The sequence below is a fragment of the Oncorhynchus tshawytscha genome, linkage group LG02 (assembly GCF_018296145.1).
Source record: "Oncorhynchus tshawytscha isolate Ot180627B linkage group LG02, Otsh_v2.0, whole genome shotgun sequence".
NCBI lineage: Eukaryota > Metazoa > Chordata > Actinopteri > Salmoniformes > Salmonidae > Oncorhynchus > Oncorhynchus tshawytscha.
In genome coordinates this window covers 31,160,645-31,178,899 of record NC_056430.1, presented here as the reverse complement: position 1 = coordinate 31,178,899, position 18,255 = coordinate 31,160,645, and the positions used below count along the sequence as shown (strand labels likewise).

The 18,255-nt window shown below is 42.7% G+C and overlaps 1 protein-coding gene across 1 annotated transcript in view; it reads right to left on the bottom strand.

The window, feature by feature from the left end:
- Positions 1-12,137, bottom strand: part of epha8 (eph receptor A8) — a 94,503-nt gene extending 82,366 nt beyond the window's left edge. Inside the window, exon 1 of the mRNA XM_024378740.2 lies at positions 11,852-12,137. Coding sequence (XP_024234508.2) covers positions 11,852-11,942 — 91 coding nt within the window. The 5' untranslated portion in view covers positions 11,943-12,137. The remainder of the gene's footprint in view (positions 1-11,851) is intronic.
- Positions 12,138-18,255: the final 6,118 nt, after the last annotated feature.

The window sequence follows — 18,255 nt, the reverse complement described above, 5'->3', positions numbered from 1 at the left end:
ATGCGTCTCTGTCGTCGCAGCAAATGGAGCAGGTTGCCAGGTTTACAGACATTTATCAGAGGGTATTAGACCTCCGCTAGGCTTCTATTAAACTTAATGAACATTTAAATCCCCTAATAGATTGGGCGGAATTGAGAGAGTCACAACTTATCAGGCAAACGTTGTTGATAAAGACACTGACAGAATGGAACTTGTGTCTCCCTCTCATTCATTCTCTCTCACCCTTTCTCTCTCTCATTCCTTCTCTCCTACTCCTTTCTTACTATTTATTTCTCTCTCACCCTCTCTCTCCCTCTCTCTCTCTCTCTCTCTCTCTCTCTCTCTCTCTCATACTGTCTCTTTCATTCTCTCACTGGATGTTTTCCTCTCCTTCTCTGTGGTGTTGTGAGACACCATACAGCCCAGTCTCAGTCATCCATCAGTCCCCATGAAGGGAGCATCAAAGGCTCCTCACCAGGAGGGATGAGTTAACACAAACACAACAGCAGCCCATTATGGAAGTGTCATAAACCGCCTCCAACTGTTTCTCTGCCTCGCTTTAAAATGTTCAGAGTAAGGCATATCACACCCCACAAGCTAGCGATGATGAGAAATAAATCACAAACTACAATGAAACAGCATGGAGGAGCAGCATAGCCCAGGCCCATGGATGCTGAACTTAGCATCAGCCCAGGCGCAGAGACCTCTCAAGGGAGTCTCTGTCTCCTCCGGCCTACACGTGTCAGAGCCAGGCTGAGGCCACATCTCTCGGGGTCTAAGGCCTGCCTGTATTGATCTGTTAGCTCCTATAATCCATCTGACATGCTGCTAACAAGGCTGATCTCTTAATAAGGGGACCCGGAGAGATGCGACCTGTGTTAAAAAACAATAGAAAATACTGTTGGATGGAAATGTTCATGCCCTCTCTGTCACTGTAAATTTGCCTGATGTTACCATGTTTGTGAGAAGGCAGTAATGATTCTCACAAAAGTTTAAGAAAACTGCACAGAAATGTGTTGCATGCAATGCAATTGCTTGCTGTCGTACTTAAACCTGCCGGAACCCTCTGACTTTGCAATACATTTCAGTATTGTTGGAAGGTCACTTGTGAAGGCCAATGCCTTTTTTCATATCTAGCTATATATAACTATTTATTTTCACAAAGAGAAACATTTTCTCAAGCTATTATTAATAATTTACTAGGTCCACAATTGTTTGTCAATTACCTCTTACATAATAAGTATCCTGTAATTGTTCCAAAGTAAGTGATTCAAAATAGAAAACATTTAACAAACCATACATTAATTGATAGGTATTGCACCATAGTTGTGTTTTGTTACCATAGCTCCCAATGCAACTTCAGACCAAACTCTTTCTAGACTCATTCTTTATTGGCTGTACCCAAGTGCTCGCCAATATACAGTGAACCCTTTGGAATGACCTGGATTTCTGCATAAGTTGGTCATACAATTTGATATTCATCTAAGTCACAACAATAGACAAACACAGTCTGCTTAAACTAATAACACATCAAGCAATTATATGTTTTCATGTCTTTATTGAACTCACCGTGTAAACATTCACAGTGCAGGGTGGGGAAAGTATGTGAACCCTTGGATTTAATAACTGGTTGACCCTCTTTTGGCAGCAATAACCTCAACCAAATGTTTTCTGTAGTTGCGAATCAGACCTGCACAACGGTCAGGAGGAATTTTAGACCAGTCCTCTTTACAAAACTGTTTCAGTTCAGTCTTGTGTGAACCGCTCTCTTGAGGTCATGCCACAGCATCACAATCGGGTTGTGGTCAGGACTCTGACTGGGCCACTCCAGAAGGCATATTTTTTTCTGTTGAAGCTATTCTGTTGTTGATCTACTTCTGGTCGTTTGGGTTGTTGTCCTGTTGCATCACTTATCTTCTGTTGAGCTTCAATTGGTGGACAGATAGCCTTACATTCTCCTGCAAAATGTCTTGACAAACTTGGGATCTCATTTTTCCGTCGATGATAACAAGCTGTCCAGGCCCTGAGGCAGCAAAGCAGCCCCAAACCATGATGCTCCCTCCACCATACTTTACAGTTAGGATGAGGTTTTGATGTTGGTGTGCTGTGCCGTTTTTCATCCACACATAGTGTTGTGTGTTCCTTCCAAACAACACATCTTTAGTTTCATCGGTCCACAGAATATTTAGCCAGTAACGCTGTGGAACATCCAGGTGCTCTTTTTGAACATTTCAGACGTGCAGCAATGTTTTTTTTGGGACAGCAGTGGCTTCTTCCGTGGTGTCCTCCCGTGAACACCATTCTTGTTTAGTGTTTTACGTATCGTAGACTCGTCAACAGAGATGTTAGCATGTTCCAGAGATTTCTGTAAGTTTTTAGCTGACACTCTAGGATTCTTCTTAACCTCATTGAGCATTCTAACACTGTGCTCTTGCAGTCATCTCTGCAGGACTGCCACTCCTAGGGAGAGTAGCAACAGTGCTGAACTTCCTCCATCTATAGACAATTTGTCTTTTTGTGGACTGATGAACATAAAGGCTTTTAGAGATACTTTTGTAACCCTTTCCAGCTTTATGCAAGTCAACTATTCTTAATCTTAGGTCTTCTTAGATCTCATTTGTTGGAGGCGTGGTTCACATCAGGCAATGCTTCTTGTGAATAGCAAACTCAAATGCTGTGAGTGTTTTTTATAGGGCAGGGCAGCTCTAACCAACATCTCCAATCTCATTGATTGACTCCTGACTCCAATTCGTTTTTGGAGAAGTCATTAGCCGAGAGGTTCACATACTTTTTGCAACCTACACTGTGAATGTTTAAATTATGTGTTCAATATAGACAAGAGAAATACAATAATTTGTTTGTTATTAGTTTAAGCAGTCTGTGTTTGTCTATTGTGGTGACTTAGATGAAGTTCAGATCAAATGTTATGACCAATTGATGCAGAAATTCAGGTAATTCCAAAGGGTTCACATACTTTTTCTTGCCACTGTAGTCTCCAGATCATTGTTGTTCTCCTTCACTCATATACATTACTCAATAGTTTCTCACAGTAACTGACAGTTTGCAGAAAGAGATACTTTATCGACAAACTGGTGGATTATGAATGACATCTGAAAGGTGGGATTTCAGTCAACATCGATACTTCCTGCTTGGCCAGGTCGGATTCACACGGACAACTTTACAACTCAATCAAAGTTATAGTGGTGGATTTTCATTTTTCTGTATTCTGCCTCCTAAACAACATAATGAATATAGAAACAGCCATTATACAGTGTATGTTTCTCCCACATGCTCTAATTAACAGTTATCTCAATACAGACTTCTTTCTTTACTTCTAAAACCACTATTTGTTATTATTGGTGGAAATGTGGAATGTTCACATCGGTATTCTGTCACACACATATCAGAATTTCATGACATATTTAGTGTGCATCCCTCTCAGAATACACACTTCTCCCAGATTTTCAGCTAGTTAATAGGCTTTCAACAATATAAGCTGACATGAATAAGCCAATGTGTAAAGCTCAGTTCACCGTCCACAGCGACATAGTCATGGTAGTCTGGCAGCTCATTTTGACATATTTACAAATCTCATTCTAATAATAATAATGTTCATTTTATATGGCGCTATTCATTACAAAGAGAATCTCAAAGACGATGTAAAAACAAACAAAACAAATGTAGAGATCAGGAGTTGTTCATCAGGCACATCGTTCGTGGCCTCCTCCTCTGTCGGTAGGCTGATTAGTCCACTACTGAAGGGTAGCACCCACCTGGGTGATGCTTCAGCAGCTAATAGTGGAAAAAAGAGCAACACACCTTGGCAGTAGTCAGGAAACAGTCCCCCACGAGGTGAGCCTCTCTCAACCCCTCACACCTCAGACCACGTTGTTCATGGAACCAGGGCAGGTGGAAAAAAGTTGGGGGAAGCCAGTGCTGTATTGATACTTCATTGAAATGATCTCCAATAACTACCTGGTCAAGCCAAACAAACTTGGCATTAGTACAGCAACTCCATGGGTCAAAACCATAAAGCAGGTCTCAATAGTGTGCAGCTATGTGGCTTTGCGGCTCTGAACTTTGTAGAATATCCGTAACAATAAATTGCGTCCCTATGTCGTTAACATTATGTATCGTTTCCCCTGTCCTTCTGTAGAGTAGTGGACTGTAATAAACTCACTCATTGCCTAACTAGGTATATGGCCCATTCTCTGTGGGGGTTTTCATGTCCTGCAGTTTACCAGGCTGGAGGGGAAACTGTGTGTTTGCTTGCTGACAGACAGACAGACGTTGTAGGTGTTAAGGCAGACACACCTCAAACACAGACATGACGCGGATATTTTCATCTGATGTCAATGTTAAGTTTCATACATCCCATTACGTCCCATCCTGTCCTGACCACATTTAAATTCCAACCGTGGTACACCTACAGTAGGATTTACTAAATCATGCAATTATGTCAATGGGAGATTTGCAAGAAAATTGGGATCTCAAGTCAGGAATTTGCCAGGGCGTATACTGCTATTCAAAGGAAGAGAGAGATAAAGAGATGCATACAGATTCTACACTCATGTCGTAGTGGAATCCATTTCCCATTTCCTCTTCGCTTTCTCCTCCCCTCCCAACTGTTTCCTTGCCCCATGTCCTTATCTCTCTCTCTCTCTCTCTTTTTCTGTCATTCCTCTCTCTCTCACTAACACAGAAATAAACAACGACGTTCTACAAACATGTAGTGATATTACTGCCTCTCAGGGTGAAGAAGGAATTTGATTTCAGATTTCACCATCCGCCTGCTTTTATAGAAATACACAAGTTAGTTGTCAGTAAAAGTCCAAATATGAACACACACATGCAAGTATGAACACACACACACGTATGCGTGCACGCAAGCACACAAACACACAGCCGCTACAGACTTTGATGGACACACTTATTATGGTGCCTGACTTCTCAGTCATTTACTTCAGTGTGCACTGAAACACAGTAGGCCTGACGTGCACCTTTAGGCCATGTGTGGATGATTGCTTCACTAGCATTCCCACAAGGAAACATTTGACAATATGCTGCCAGGCAAATACCATGTCAAACAATATTGCTGAATACAAACATTCATGCCTGTCAAAATAGCTGTACAAATTTAAATGAGCTGTCAAATAACAGTGTCAAATAACACTGTAACATGTTTGATGGTGCCTATGTGGGCTATTGCAGGAGTCTGGAGACCATGGAACCAATTTAATCACAAACACAGGTAAAACACTGCCAAGTCTCAGTCTGCATCATGGTCGTGTCTGAATTTTGATAACAAATTTACACCAGATGCTTTTAGAATGAAGGGTTCAGTATGTTCTGCAAATTAACTTGCGTCGATCACTCTCTTACCTGCAGAATGTCTGTTTTGTTTAAAAAATGGCTGCTAACATTGTTGATGTGTGTGTGTGTGTGTGTGTGTGTGTGTGTGTGTGTGTGTGTGTGTGTGTGTCTCAATGTGCACTGACAGTACAAACCATTAGGAACACCTTCCTAATATTGCCCTCAGAACAGCCTCAGTTTATCGGGGCATGGACTCTACAAGGTGTCGAAAGTTTTCCACAGGGATGCTGGCCCATGTTGACTCCAATGCTTCCCATATTTGTGTCAAGTTGGCTGGATGTCCTTTGGGTGGTGGACCCTTCTTGATACAGACAGGAAATTGTTGAGTGATAAAAACCCAGCAGCGTTGCAGTCCTTGACACACTCAAACCAGTGTGCCTGGCATTTACTACCATACCCCGTTCAAAGGCACTTAAATCATTTGTCTTGCCCATTTACCCTCTGAATAGCACACATACACAATTCATGTCTCAATTGTCTAAAGGCTTATAAATCCTTATTTAACCTGTCTCCTCCCCTTCATCTACACTGAAGTGGATTTAACAGGTGAGCTCAATAAGGGATCATAGCTTTCGCCTGGATTCACCTGGTCAGTCTGTCATGGAAAGAGCAGGAGTTCTTAATATTTTGTACACTCAATGTATATTCAGTCTTTGGGAGTATGTGTGTGTGTGTGTGTGTGTGTGTGTGTGTGTGTGTGTGTGTGTGTGTGTGTGTGTGTGTGTGTGTGTGTGTGTGTGTGTGTGTGTGTGTGTGTGTGTGTGTGTGTGTGTGTGTGTGTGTGTGTGTGTGTGTGGAGGATTAGCAAATTGGAGTTGTGCTCCTCATCAGAAGCAGGTATACGCTTGATTGAGTGCTAACCGTCGTCTCTGAGAGCTTTAAACTTCCTCACTACATTTAATTTTCTCCGTCTTACTTTCATTTCTTAGGTTATCTGCTTTCCCGTATACTTGTAATATTTGTCATTGCCCTTAAGCTAAACCCCAGCAAAAAGTTAAATTAATTTTTCCAAGCAATTGTCGTCTGAAACTCTCAGAACATCCAACATAAGTGTTTTAAAGGGAATCTGCTGTCTGGGGAACATCTCTTTAGATGAAATACTGTTTTTTAATTATCAAATTATAATTATCCCCTAAAAAATATTTGGTGCCATTGTAAGATGTTTATCAGAAAATATTTGACAGAATTAATGTTAAACAATATTAATAAGTTGGATAATTGCAAAACCACGTTCTATATTTGATCTCCTCTCTTTGTATATACATACATAACCGTGTGCATTGATGATATGTGGTTTATGATATACATACATAACCGTGTGCATTGATGATATGTGGTTTATGATATACATACATAACCGTGTGCATTGATGATATGTGGTTTATGATATACATACATAACCGTGTGCATTGATGATATGTGGTTTATGATATACATACATAACCGTGTGCATTGATGATATGTGGTTTATGATATACATACATAACCGTGTGCATTGATGATATGTGGTTTATGATATACATACATAACCGTGTGCATTGATGATATGTGGTTTATGATATACATACATAACCGTGTGCATTGATGATATGTGGTTTATGATATACATACATAACCGTGTGCATTGATGATATGTGGTTTATGATATACATACATTTGGGTCAAACATTATTGACACCCTTAATAAAAATGAGCAAAAGTAGCTATATAAAATAACTAATTCAAATACTGAGCTATATTGTATGTTAATAATATAATTTCCCAATAATGTTTTTGTACTAATACAATTTCTCAGAGAAAAAATGTAAAAGGCAGGGGTCAAAATGATTGACACCACTGAAGATTCTTATAAATAAAGTAGTCAAAAGTGTAGTATTTGGTCCCATACTCCCAACACGCAATGCCTACATCAAGCGTGTGACTCTACAAACGTGTTGGATGCATTTGCAGTTTGTTTTGTTGTGCTTCAGATTATTTTGTGCCCAATAGAAATTAATGGAAAATATTGTATTGTGTCAATTTGGAGTCACTTTCATTGTAAATAAGAATATAATGTGTTTCTAAACACTTCTACATTAATGTGGATGCTACCATGGTTACGGATAATCCTGAATGAATTGTAAATAATGATGAGTGAGAAAATTACAGAGGGTCAAATATCATATCCCAATGCTAACCTCTCACCATTTCAATATCATGGGAGGTTAGCATGTCTTGGGGGTATGATAGATGACCCTCTGTAGCATTCTCACTCATTAATTCATTTCACACCCCACTGTATATAAATCAATGCATTGTCAACCGTAGGCCAAATTAACATTGGCATAACTATCTATGTAACATTTCACAAAATTACATAGATATTTATTTTTAACCCTTATTTAACTAGGCAAGTGTTTTAACTATTTGGCAGTATGGTTTGTAGTTAAACAGAATTACATTGAGATGCATAAAAGTATTATAAAAAAACATGATCATGACCATATGATTATTCACATTATATTCATAATCTAGCAATTAGTTAATACAATGTAATCAGAATTACATGAACCCACTGCATCGCAGCGCTAGCTGTGCCACCAGAGACCCTGGGTTCCCGCCCAGGCTCTGTCGCAACCGGCCGCGACCGGGAGGTCCGTGGGGCGACGCACAATTGGCCTAGCATCGTCCGGGTTAGGGAGGGTTTGGCCGGTAGGGATATCCTTGTCTCATCGCGCACCAGCGACTCCTGTGGCGGGCCGGGCGCAGTGCACGCTAACCAAGGTTGCCAGGTGCACGGTGTTTCCTCCGACACATTGGTGCGGCTGGCTTCCGGGTTGGATGCGCGCTGTGTTAAGAAGCAGTGCGGCTTGGTTGGGTTGTGTTTCGGAGGACACATGGCTTTCGACCTTCGTCTCTCCCGAGCCCGTACGGGAGTTGTAGCGATGAGACAAGATAGTAATTACTAACAACAATTGGATACCACTAAATTGGGGAGAAAAAGGGGGTACAATTTTTACAAAAAAAAATTATATTTTTATTTTTAAGAATGAAAAAGCCATGTATTACATAACAGGACATTTTCTGATGAATAAATGAAATGTTCATATGTATAATACATTCTATATCATTTAATATTCCATCTCAAAGAACAAATTGAATATTTCAAATTCACAGTTACATTTATTTTTAGGATATCTGTTGAAATTAACCATAATTAAGAACAGTAAAGTAATTGAACAAGTTATGACTTGAATAATAATATGAATGTAGATGAGAAACACTAATTATGGATCTGACTCAGTGGTACTTATATAGACTGGAACTGATTCAGACTGGAACTATTTTTCCAGGCAATTAGGGGTTCCATGATCCATGTTTATCTACCTTAGATATATAAATAAACACTTTTTCCTAAAACCACATTTACAATGAAAACTTGTTTAAATTAAATTAAATATGCTAATTCTGTAACCCCCTATTCTCTTTTTGTATATCCTATTGCAATGTACAGTACTATAGTATTATAAGGAGGTGGCGTGCTGTGTGTGATTGAGCAGGCCAATGCCCTGCAGCCAGCCTCCACTAGTGTGATTGGGGTCACGGGGGTTGCGTGATCAGCAGGTGAGTATTCAGACTAGATCACAAACACTGCATCTCCAACTGAAAGCAGGAACTTGAAACTAGTAGTGGAACAATGAGTGGTTATAGTCTATGTACTGTATATGGTATCATTTAAGTGGAGGAACAGATAACTATACACATATGTCTGTTGTGTTTTTGTAATCATTGCTAGCTTCTAGACGGGGATATGCATGGAAAGAGAAGGGGGGGGGCTCCTACTTTGTTGTCTCAACATCTTCTCTCTATCTATCCTCACAGCCTATCACTGACCTTAAGAGCCCTCCTCTCTCTTTCTATCCTCACAGCCTATCACTGACCTTAGAGCCTTCATCTCTCTTTCTATCCACACAGCCTATCACTGACCTTAGAACCCTCCTCTCTCTTTCTATCCACACAGCCTATCACTGACCTTAGAACCCTCCTCTCTCTTTCTATCCTCACAGCCTATCACTGACCTTGGAGCCCTCCTCTCTCTTTCTGTCCTCACAGCCTATCACTGACCTTGGAGCCCTCCTCTCTCTTTCTGTCCTCACAGCCTATCACTGACCTTAGAGCCCTCCTCTGTCTTTCTATCCACACAGCCTATCACTGACCTTAGAACCCTCCTCTCTCTTTCTATCCTCACAGCCTATCACTGACCTTAGAGCCCTCCTCTCTCTTTCTATCCACACAGCCTATCACTGACCTTAGAGCCCTCCTCTCTCTTTCTATCCACACAGCCTATCACTGACCTTAAGAGCCCTCCTCTCTCTTTCTATCCACACAGCCTATCACTGACCTTAGAGCCCTCCTCTCTCTTTCTATCCTCACAGCCTATCACTGACCTTGGAGCCCTCCTCTCTCTTTCTATCCACACAGCCTATCACTGACCTTGGAGTTCTCCTCTCTCTTTCTATCCACACAGCCTATCACTGACCTTAAGAGCCCTCCTCTCTCTTTCTATCCACACAGCCTATCACTGACCTTAAAAGCCCTCCTCTCTCTTTCTATCCACACAGCCTATCACTGACCTTAGAGCCCTCCTCTCTCTTTCTATCCTCACAGCCTATCACTGACCTTAAAAGCCCTCCTCTCTCTTTCTATCCACACAGCCTATCACTGACCTTGGAGTTCTCTCTCTTTCTATCCACACAGCCTATCACTGACCTTAAGAGCCCTCCTCTCTCTTTCTATCCACACAGCCTATCACTGACCTTAAAAGCCCTCCTCTCTCTTTCTATCCACACAGCCTATCACTGACCTTGGAGCCCTCCTCTCTCTTTCTATCCTCACAGCCTATCACTGACCTTAGAGCCCTCCTCTCTCTTTCTATCCTCACAGCCTATCACTGACCTTAAAAGCCCTCCTCTCTCTTTCTATCCACACAGCCTATCACTGACCTTGGAGCTCTCCTCTCTCTTTCTATCCTCACAGCCTATCACTGACCTTAGAGCCCTCCTCTCTCTTTCTATCCTCACAGCCTATCACTGACCTTAAAAGCCCTCCTCTCTCCTTCTCTCTCTGTACTTTCTTTACTGCGCTAAACTGAGGATAAACTCCCATCCTTCCTTTCCCCTGTCATCCCTCTCTCTTCTGTGCTTTCTCTCTGTTCTGAGATAAATACTGAAATCTCTCCACCATCCTCTCTCCCTCTCTCTCTCCATCACTCTTTCCTGGGCAGTGTTAAGCTGAGGCTGCCAGCGGGGCAAGAGCTCTGACAGTCACGCCAAGACCTGCTCTGAGTCTCAGGAGACAAGACGCATGACAAGAACAGACACATCCTGTCACACACACACGCACGCACACACAGACACACACACATACAAGCATGCATGCACGGACGTGTGCACACACACACACACACACACACACACACACACACACACACACACACACACACACACACATACTAGGTCAAACACGCACGCTCACACCCATGCACACAGGGGACACAGAGGATGAGCGACACAAGTTTAACAAGTGAAAACAAACAGATGCTGCCACAAGAAGAAGGACAAAAACAAACCCTGATATTTCTCACACGGTTATGGATGGAATTGTTTTTCCTAGCATCTGTTGTTGTCTTGGGACGCCGTCAGAAACACAGTGATTCAGCTCATAGTTTTATCATGAATAGATTTCCAACTAAAGGAAAACTGTCCTTCAGTCCTGCAGACTGTCAAACAAAAGGAATTCCTGATTCCTCTCAGGTGATTTGGTCATCATCATGGTCTATTCTACTGAGGACTCTAGACTACGGATTTGAGGCATGATTATTGTAATCTACTGCATGTTGTCCCTGTGTCATTTAGAGCACAACAATCAATGTCTTGGTAATCTTCTATCCCTGGCCTACTGCCCATTGCTGATTGGTTTGCATGCTTTTTCCAAGAAAACGTTTTGTTGAGGAAATATTGTACTTAGACGCACATATCCAATCTCTCTCATGCAGATACTCACTCATACACCAGCTCATGCATAACCAAGCAATATGAGCAATCTCTGCATGTGCGCAAACACGCACATAGACTCAACAGCACACACACACTGAGCATGCCCATAAGGTATTGCCTTCAGGGGAAACTTTCATCAGTTTGCCAGGATGAACTTTCTAACAGATAGGAAGTTCAGATAGGGCTTGACGGCATGTTTGTGTGTTTGGGTGTGTGTGTGTGCTCCAGGTAGTCTTGCTTTCATACTTCAGCTCAGCTCCACATGTGATAAGTTAATCCTGGCTGAAGGCATGAGACACAAATAATTCACGCCTGTCCACACGAATGAACGTGTGTGTGAGTGCCAGTGTGTATACACGTGATTCCCCTGCTGCCCCCCTCTCACTTTCGTACAAAAGCATAGGCACGCACGCAGGCACAGACACACATACAGACACACACACAGACACACACACCTGCTTTACCTTCATTGTTATTGTTGTTTCCGGCGTTGCCCAGTACTTGTAGTGGTATAGTCCATAGAAGCAGTGCTACGAGCCCTGGGTCTAAAGCCATGGTGCTCTCTCTCTCACACACACATACACACTACCGATCTCCCGCTCTTCCTCTTCCTCACTCCCTCTCTCTTACTCTCCTTCTCCGCCTCTTGCTGCCTCTCTCTGTGTCCCAGTGTTGAAGCGGAGCCTGAGCCAGCGCTGAGAGAGAGTGTGTGTGTGAGGGGCTGAGAGCTCATTGGGCTAGAGTTAGAGACTGCCTCTGTGCTTCTCAGCCTCTCTGTCTGCTCTCACACATACATACACACTCACCAGGCAGTGGGAGGGAGGGAACAGGCTGTCACTAAAACGTCATTAACCAATTAGACCACAGGATTCGGCAGGTCCACTAAACAAACACTCACACGATACCTCACCTTTACCCATCTCACTTCAGAGCCTCTCTCTCTCTGACACTCCCACTCTCCCGCACGCACTTTTGACCATCTTTTACTCTCTGCCTCTGAATCTCGATCTCTCCTCTTTCCCTCCCAGCTATGTCACCTGCCCATCTCTGCCTTGCTTGCTCTCCCTCAACTACACCTCTCTCTGACATCTCTCTTTCTTTTTTTCCATTTTCTCCTACAAATTATTATTTTTTAAATGCACGGAAGTAATTATCATTATATTTGTACATACAAATGTGCTGCTCTATTGTATATCAAGAAAACTCCACAACATAGAACATATTCCTTCAGCTTTTCTTATTTTGGAAAAAGGTTGCCAATTGATATTAAAGGCCCAGTTCAGTCAAAAATGTGATTTTTCTGTGTTTTATATATATTTCCACACTATGAGGTTGGAATAGTACTGTGAATTGGGAAAATTATGCTAATGCCTTTTTAGTGTAAGAGCTGTTTGAAAAGACTGCCTGAAATTTCTGTCTGTTTTGGTGGATGGAGTTCTAGCCATCCATTGTGATCACAATGCTGTAAATGAGTTAAGAAAGACAGGTCCAAATCTCTCTGCCAATAACAGCTAGTTTTCAGTTTTCCCCTCACTACTCAGATCACTCCCAGACAGTGCTAGCAAAATTCGTTTTTAAAAAGCTTTTTTTTTAAATATCTTTTTACAATTTTAATTGAAAACAATACCAGTAAGGTATTTAATTGTTACCAATAAATTATTTGATTATTGAGGTAAAAACAGCTGCATTGGACCTTTAACGGAAATCACAATTCACCACGCATTATTTCTTTGAACTCTTTGTTTAAGTTGAGACAGTGGAATATAGTAAAATGCTCAACTGAAGGTCATCGATAATCAGTGGTGTGCCTACCAGCTCTCACAGTCTCACGGCAGAATTTGACTTTCATCCATGTTTCTCAAATGTGAAATTTCAAGGTGTTTAAGATAAGGGTTAAGGTTAGGTATTAACTGTGAATGGTTAAGGTAAGGGTTAAGGTTAGGTATTAACTGTGAATGGTTAAGATAAGGGTTAAGGTTAGGTATTAACTCTGAATGGTTAAGATAAGGGTTAAGGTTAGGTATTAACTCTGAATGGTGTAGGTAAGGGTTAAGGTTAGGTATTACCTGTGCATGGTTAAGGTAAGGGTTAAGGTTAGGTATTAACTGTGAATGGTTAAGGTTAAGGGTTAATGGGTTAGGTTAGGTATTAACTGTGAATGGTTAAGGTAAGGGTTAAGGTTAGGTATTAACTGTGAATGGTTAAGGTAAGGGTTAAGGTTAGGTATTAACTGTGAATGGTGTAGGTAAGGGTTAAGGTTAGGTATTAACTCTGAATGGTGTAGGTAATGGTTAAGGTTAGGTATTAACTGTGAATGGTTAAGTTAAGGGTTAAGGTTAGGTATTAACTGTGAATGGTTAAGGTAAGGGTTAAGGTTAGGTATTAACTGTGAATGGTGTAGGTAAGGGGTAAGGTTAGGTATTAACTGTGAATGGTGTAGGTAAGGGTTAAGGTTAGGTATTAACTGTGAATGGTGTAGGTAAGGGTTAAGGTTAGGTATTAACTGTGAATTGTTACGGTAATGGTTAAGGTTTGGGATAGGCCTAAAACAAAAATATCAAAACCAACTTTCAATCGATGGATTCAAACTTGCAACCTGAGGCAGGTGTTTACGGCCAACCACCATCCCAGTCCACAACACTGACACCTACATTGTGGTAACAGCGCTCAATATTGCCCCTAGTAGCCGGTTTCCACATCATCTCCCGGTGTCCTCAGACATGGATGGACGTGGAATACTGACGTGTATCCCGGGTGACCTGTCTGAGTGTGTAGGCTTGTTGTTGCTTCCTACAGCTTAATCCTAAATGTTCCCTATGGCATATATCTGATTCAGATAGTCAGACGTTCTGGTGGGAGTGTGTGGGAGTGTTAGATTCAAGGACAATGATCAGATATTGATCCCTCTGACAAAGGGAAACTTGGCAATGACATTATCACTGAAGGTTCACAAAGGAGTTAAACAGAGAGATAGGTGTGTGTGTGTGTGTGTGTGTGTGTGTGTGTGTGTGTGTGTGTGTGTGTGTGTGTGTGTGTGTGTGTGTGTGTGTGTGTGTGTGTGTGTGTGTGTGTGTGTGTGTGTGTGTGTGTGTGTGTGGGTGTGGGTGTGTGTGTGTGTATGCATCTGATTGCAGACTGAGTATTGTGTTTGCCCTGTAGCTAAAGGGTGACTGGATCAAGGGTTTTGGCTCCCCATCAATCACAGCATAACTTTTTGAGGACACTGCTCTGGGTGAAAGCGATGTAGCCTTTGTTTTAACCCCCGCAATGAAGTGTCACCAACTTGTGTGTGTGTGCGTGCGTGTGTGCGTGCGTGCAGCTGGCCTTGTGAACGGGGAGACTGAGCAGGAGTAAGGGGGAGGGAAGGATGGAGGAGATGAGTGTCACAGCCAAATGCGGGCAGTGGTTGTGCCTGCCAAACGCTTCCCCTGGCAAAGGGACACAGGGGGGGGTTGTGTGAGGCTACAAAGGTTCCCGCTCATCGTGTGCAGTGTGCCTACGTGCAGCATCCTGTTCTCTTGTACAAATATAAACACACACACACACACAACCGTAGCTGTGCTGTGTGTGTTTGTTCTTTGTTCCTCTGCCACTAGGCTGCACTGTTATCAGTCTGCTTCTCTCCAAACTGTTACTGTACATATTCATCTAACTGCTACAACAGGAAGACAGTAGACTACTTCTCACGGAAGACAGCTCCCCTGGAGGATGGTTAGTCAATCTCACCTCAATCTGATCTTCAAACCTCTTCTTCATCTCTTCTCCAACCTTTCTTCATTTCACCTCAATCCCAGTCAAATACAATGCTCACTGTATTCACTGTGTCAACTAAGCTTATACCGTTCCCGCTTTCAGACCACAGTCAGTGTATTTTGACTGTTTCTACTTGTCTTGTGTGAGACATACACAGATATTTGACACGTGATACACAATGGCTATTCTTAATAATCCATCCCATAGCACCAATGTCTCATTTGTCTGCCATAGAGAGTTTAGTATACTTCCATATGTACCAGGATGAAGGCATTAAAACCGGGAATGTCTAGGAGTGTGAGCGCTGTCAGATGTAATCTGTGTGAGTGCATCTGCAGACACAGTGAGGCGAAGACTTTTGGAGGATGGCCTGGTGTCAAGAAGGGCAGCAAAGAAGCCACATCTCTCCAGGATAAACATCAGGGACAGACTGATATTTGGCAAAAGGTACAGGGATTGGACTGCTGAGGACTGGGGTAAAGTCAGTTTCTCTGATGAATCCCCTTTCCGATTGTTTGGGGCATCTGGAAAAAAGCTTGTCCGGAGAAGACAAGGTGAGCGCTACCATCAGTCCTGTGTCATGCCAACAGTAAAGCATCCTGAGACCATTCATGTGTGGATTTGCTTCTCAGCCAAGAGAGTGGGCTCACTCACAATTTTGCCTAAGAACACAGCCATGAATAAAGAATGGTACCAACACATCCTCCGAGAGTAACTTCTCCCAACCATCCAGGAACAGTTTGGTGACGAACAATGCCTTTTTCAGCATGATGGAGCACCTTGCCATAAGGCAAAAGTGATAACTAAGTGGCTCGGGGAACAAAACATCGATATTTTGGGTCTATGGCCAGGAAACTCCCCAGACCTTAATCCCATTGAGAACTTGTGGTCAATCCTCAAGAGGCGGGTGGACAAACAAAAACCTACAAATTCTGACAAACTCCAAGCATTAATTATGCAAGAATGGGCTGCCATCAGTCAGGATGTGGCCCAGAAGTTAATTGACAGCATGCCAGGGCAGATTGCAGAGGTCTTGAAAAAGAAGGGTCAACACTGCAAATATTGACTCTTTGCATCAACTTCATGTAATTGTCAATAAAAGCCTTTGACACTTATGAAATGCTTGTAATTATACTTCAGTATTCCATAGTAACATCTGACAAAAATATCTAAAGACAGTGGGGCAGCAGACTTTGTGAAAATTTATATTTGTGTCATTCTCAAAACCACGACTGTACACAGGGAAATACACTGTACAGTAATTTCATGAGGGAGACTACACAGGGAAGTGAGAAAGAGGACGGTGGAAGAATTTATGTGTGAAGGGGGTGGGGAATACATAAGAGTGTGTGTGTATGTTTGTGTGGACTCAAGCCACACTGTGTGACGGGCATCTATATAAGTGCACCTGCGCTCACCTGGGGTGGTCGGTGGACAGCAGCTAGCATGATAACCTTGAAAGTGTGTGTGTGTGTGTGTGGTGTGTTTGTGTGTGTGTGAGTGTGTGTGTGTGTGTGTGTGTGTGTGTGTGTGTGTGTGTGTGTGTGTGTGTGTGTGTGTGTGTGTGTGTGTGTGTGTGTGTGTGTGTGTGTGGGGGGCAGATGGTAGGGGGTAGTTTGTAGTGGTGTGTCGCTGTGCTTGCTGATGTGTGTTGGCTCCATATAACCAGTGACAGATTTGTTTAGAGCACTCTATGCCGATGGTTCAAATCAATTCATTCAATACAATTGCCATGGTGTAACAGCCTACCCAGGGGTTAAGGTTAGTTGTTTCCCCTTTGACTGCACTACTGACACTTCCTTGACCTTTTCTGATAAATATGCCATTCATAGGGATAGAAATGGTTTTGGAGCTATCAAACACTTTCCACTCCTCTCCTTTCCTTCTCCCCCTACTCCTGTCCCATTCATCTCCCCACCCTCCCACCTCTCCTCCCCCTCTTACACCCCCCCGTAATCTCAGCAGGAGTCATTTTAAGCTGCTTACCCCTCCGCCGCTCTCATGTCAGGTTCTGCCATCCCTCTCACCTCTCATCCGTCCCTCCTCTGATCCTTAAATACGGGGTCAGTGACACACTTATCAGGTAGCTCCAGCTTCGACATAGAGCTAGACCAAAGGTGGGGTGTACTACACAGCCAGTGACACACTCTTAGAGACACTCACACTCTACGAGGAACTCTCAGTGACACAGACACCATGATATACACAGTCTCAGTGACACAGATACCATGATGTACACAGTCTCAGTGACACAGACACCATGATGTACACAGTCTCAGTGACACAGACACCATGATGTACACAGTCTCAGTGACACAGACACCATGATGTACACAGTCTCAGTGACACAGACACCATGATGTACACAGTCTCAGTGACACAGACACCATGATATACACAGTCTCAGTGACACAGATACCATGATGTACACAGTCTCAGTGACACAGACACCATGAGATGCACAGTCTCAGTGACACAGATACCATGATGTACACAGTCTCAGTGACACAGATACCATGATGTACACAGTCTCAGTGACACAGACACCATGAGATACAAAGAGATGCAGGTGTGCCACTGCAAAGATAAACAGAGACAATAGATTGTTTCTGATCATGTCAATGTGATCAGTGTGTCGAACTGCGTCATGTCTGTTCACTGGGTAACTGTAATCCAAATGGCGACATTTGCACACAACATTTGTGTGTGCAGTCAGTCCCATGTAGGGCTCTAAATCAGCATTTTACATAGCACTGGTGCTCACAACTTATACAAGTTAGGAGCATAACATAGAATTTAGGAGCATCAGAAAATATATATTTTTAATATATATATTTGGAACCACCAAGACTCTTCCTTCAGCTGGCCGCCCAGCCAAACTGAGCAATTGGTGGAGAAGGGCCTAGGTCAGGGAGATGACCAAGATCCCGATGGTCACTTTGACAGAGCTCAAGAGTTCCTCTGTGGAGATAGGAGAACCTTCCAGAAGGACAACCATCTCTGCAGCACTACACCAATCAGGCCTTTATGGTAGAGTGGCCAGACGGAAGCCACTCCTCAGTAAAAAGGCACATGACAGCCCACTTGGAGTTTGCCAAAAGGCACCTAAAGACTC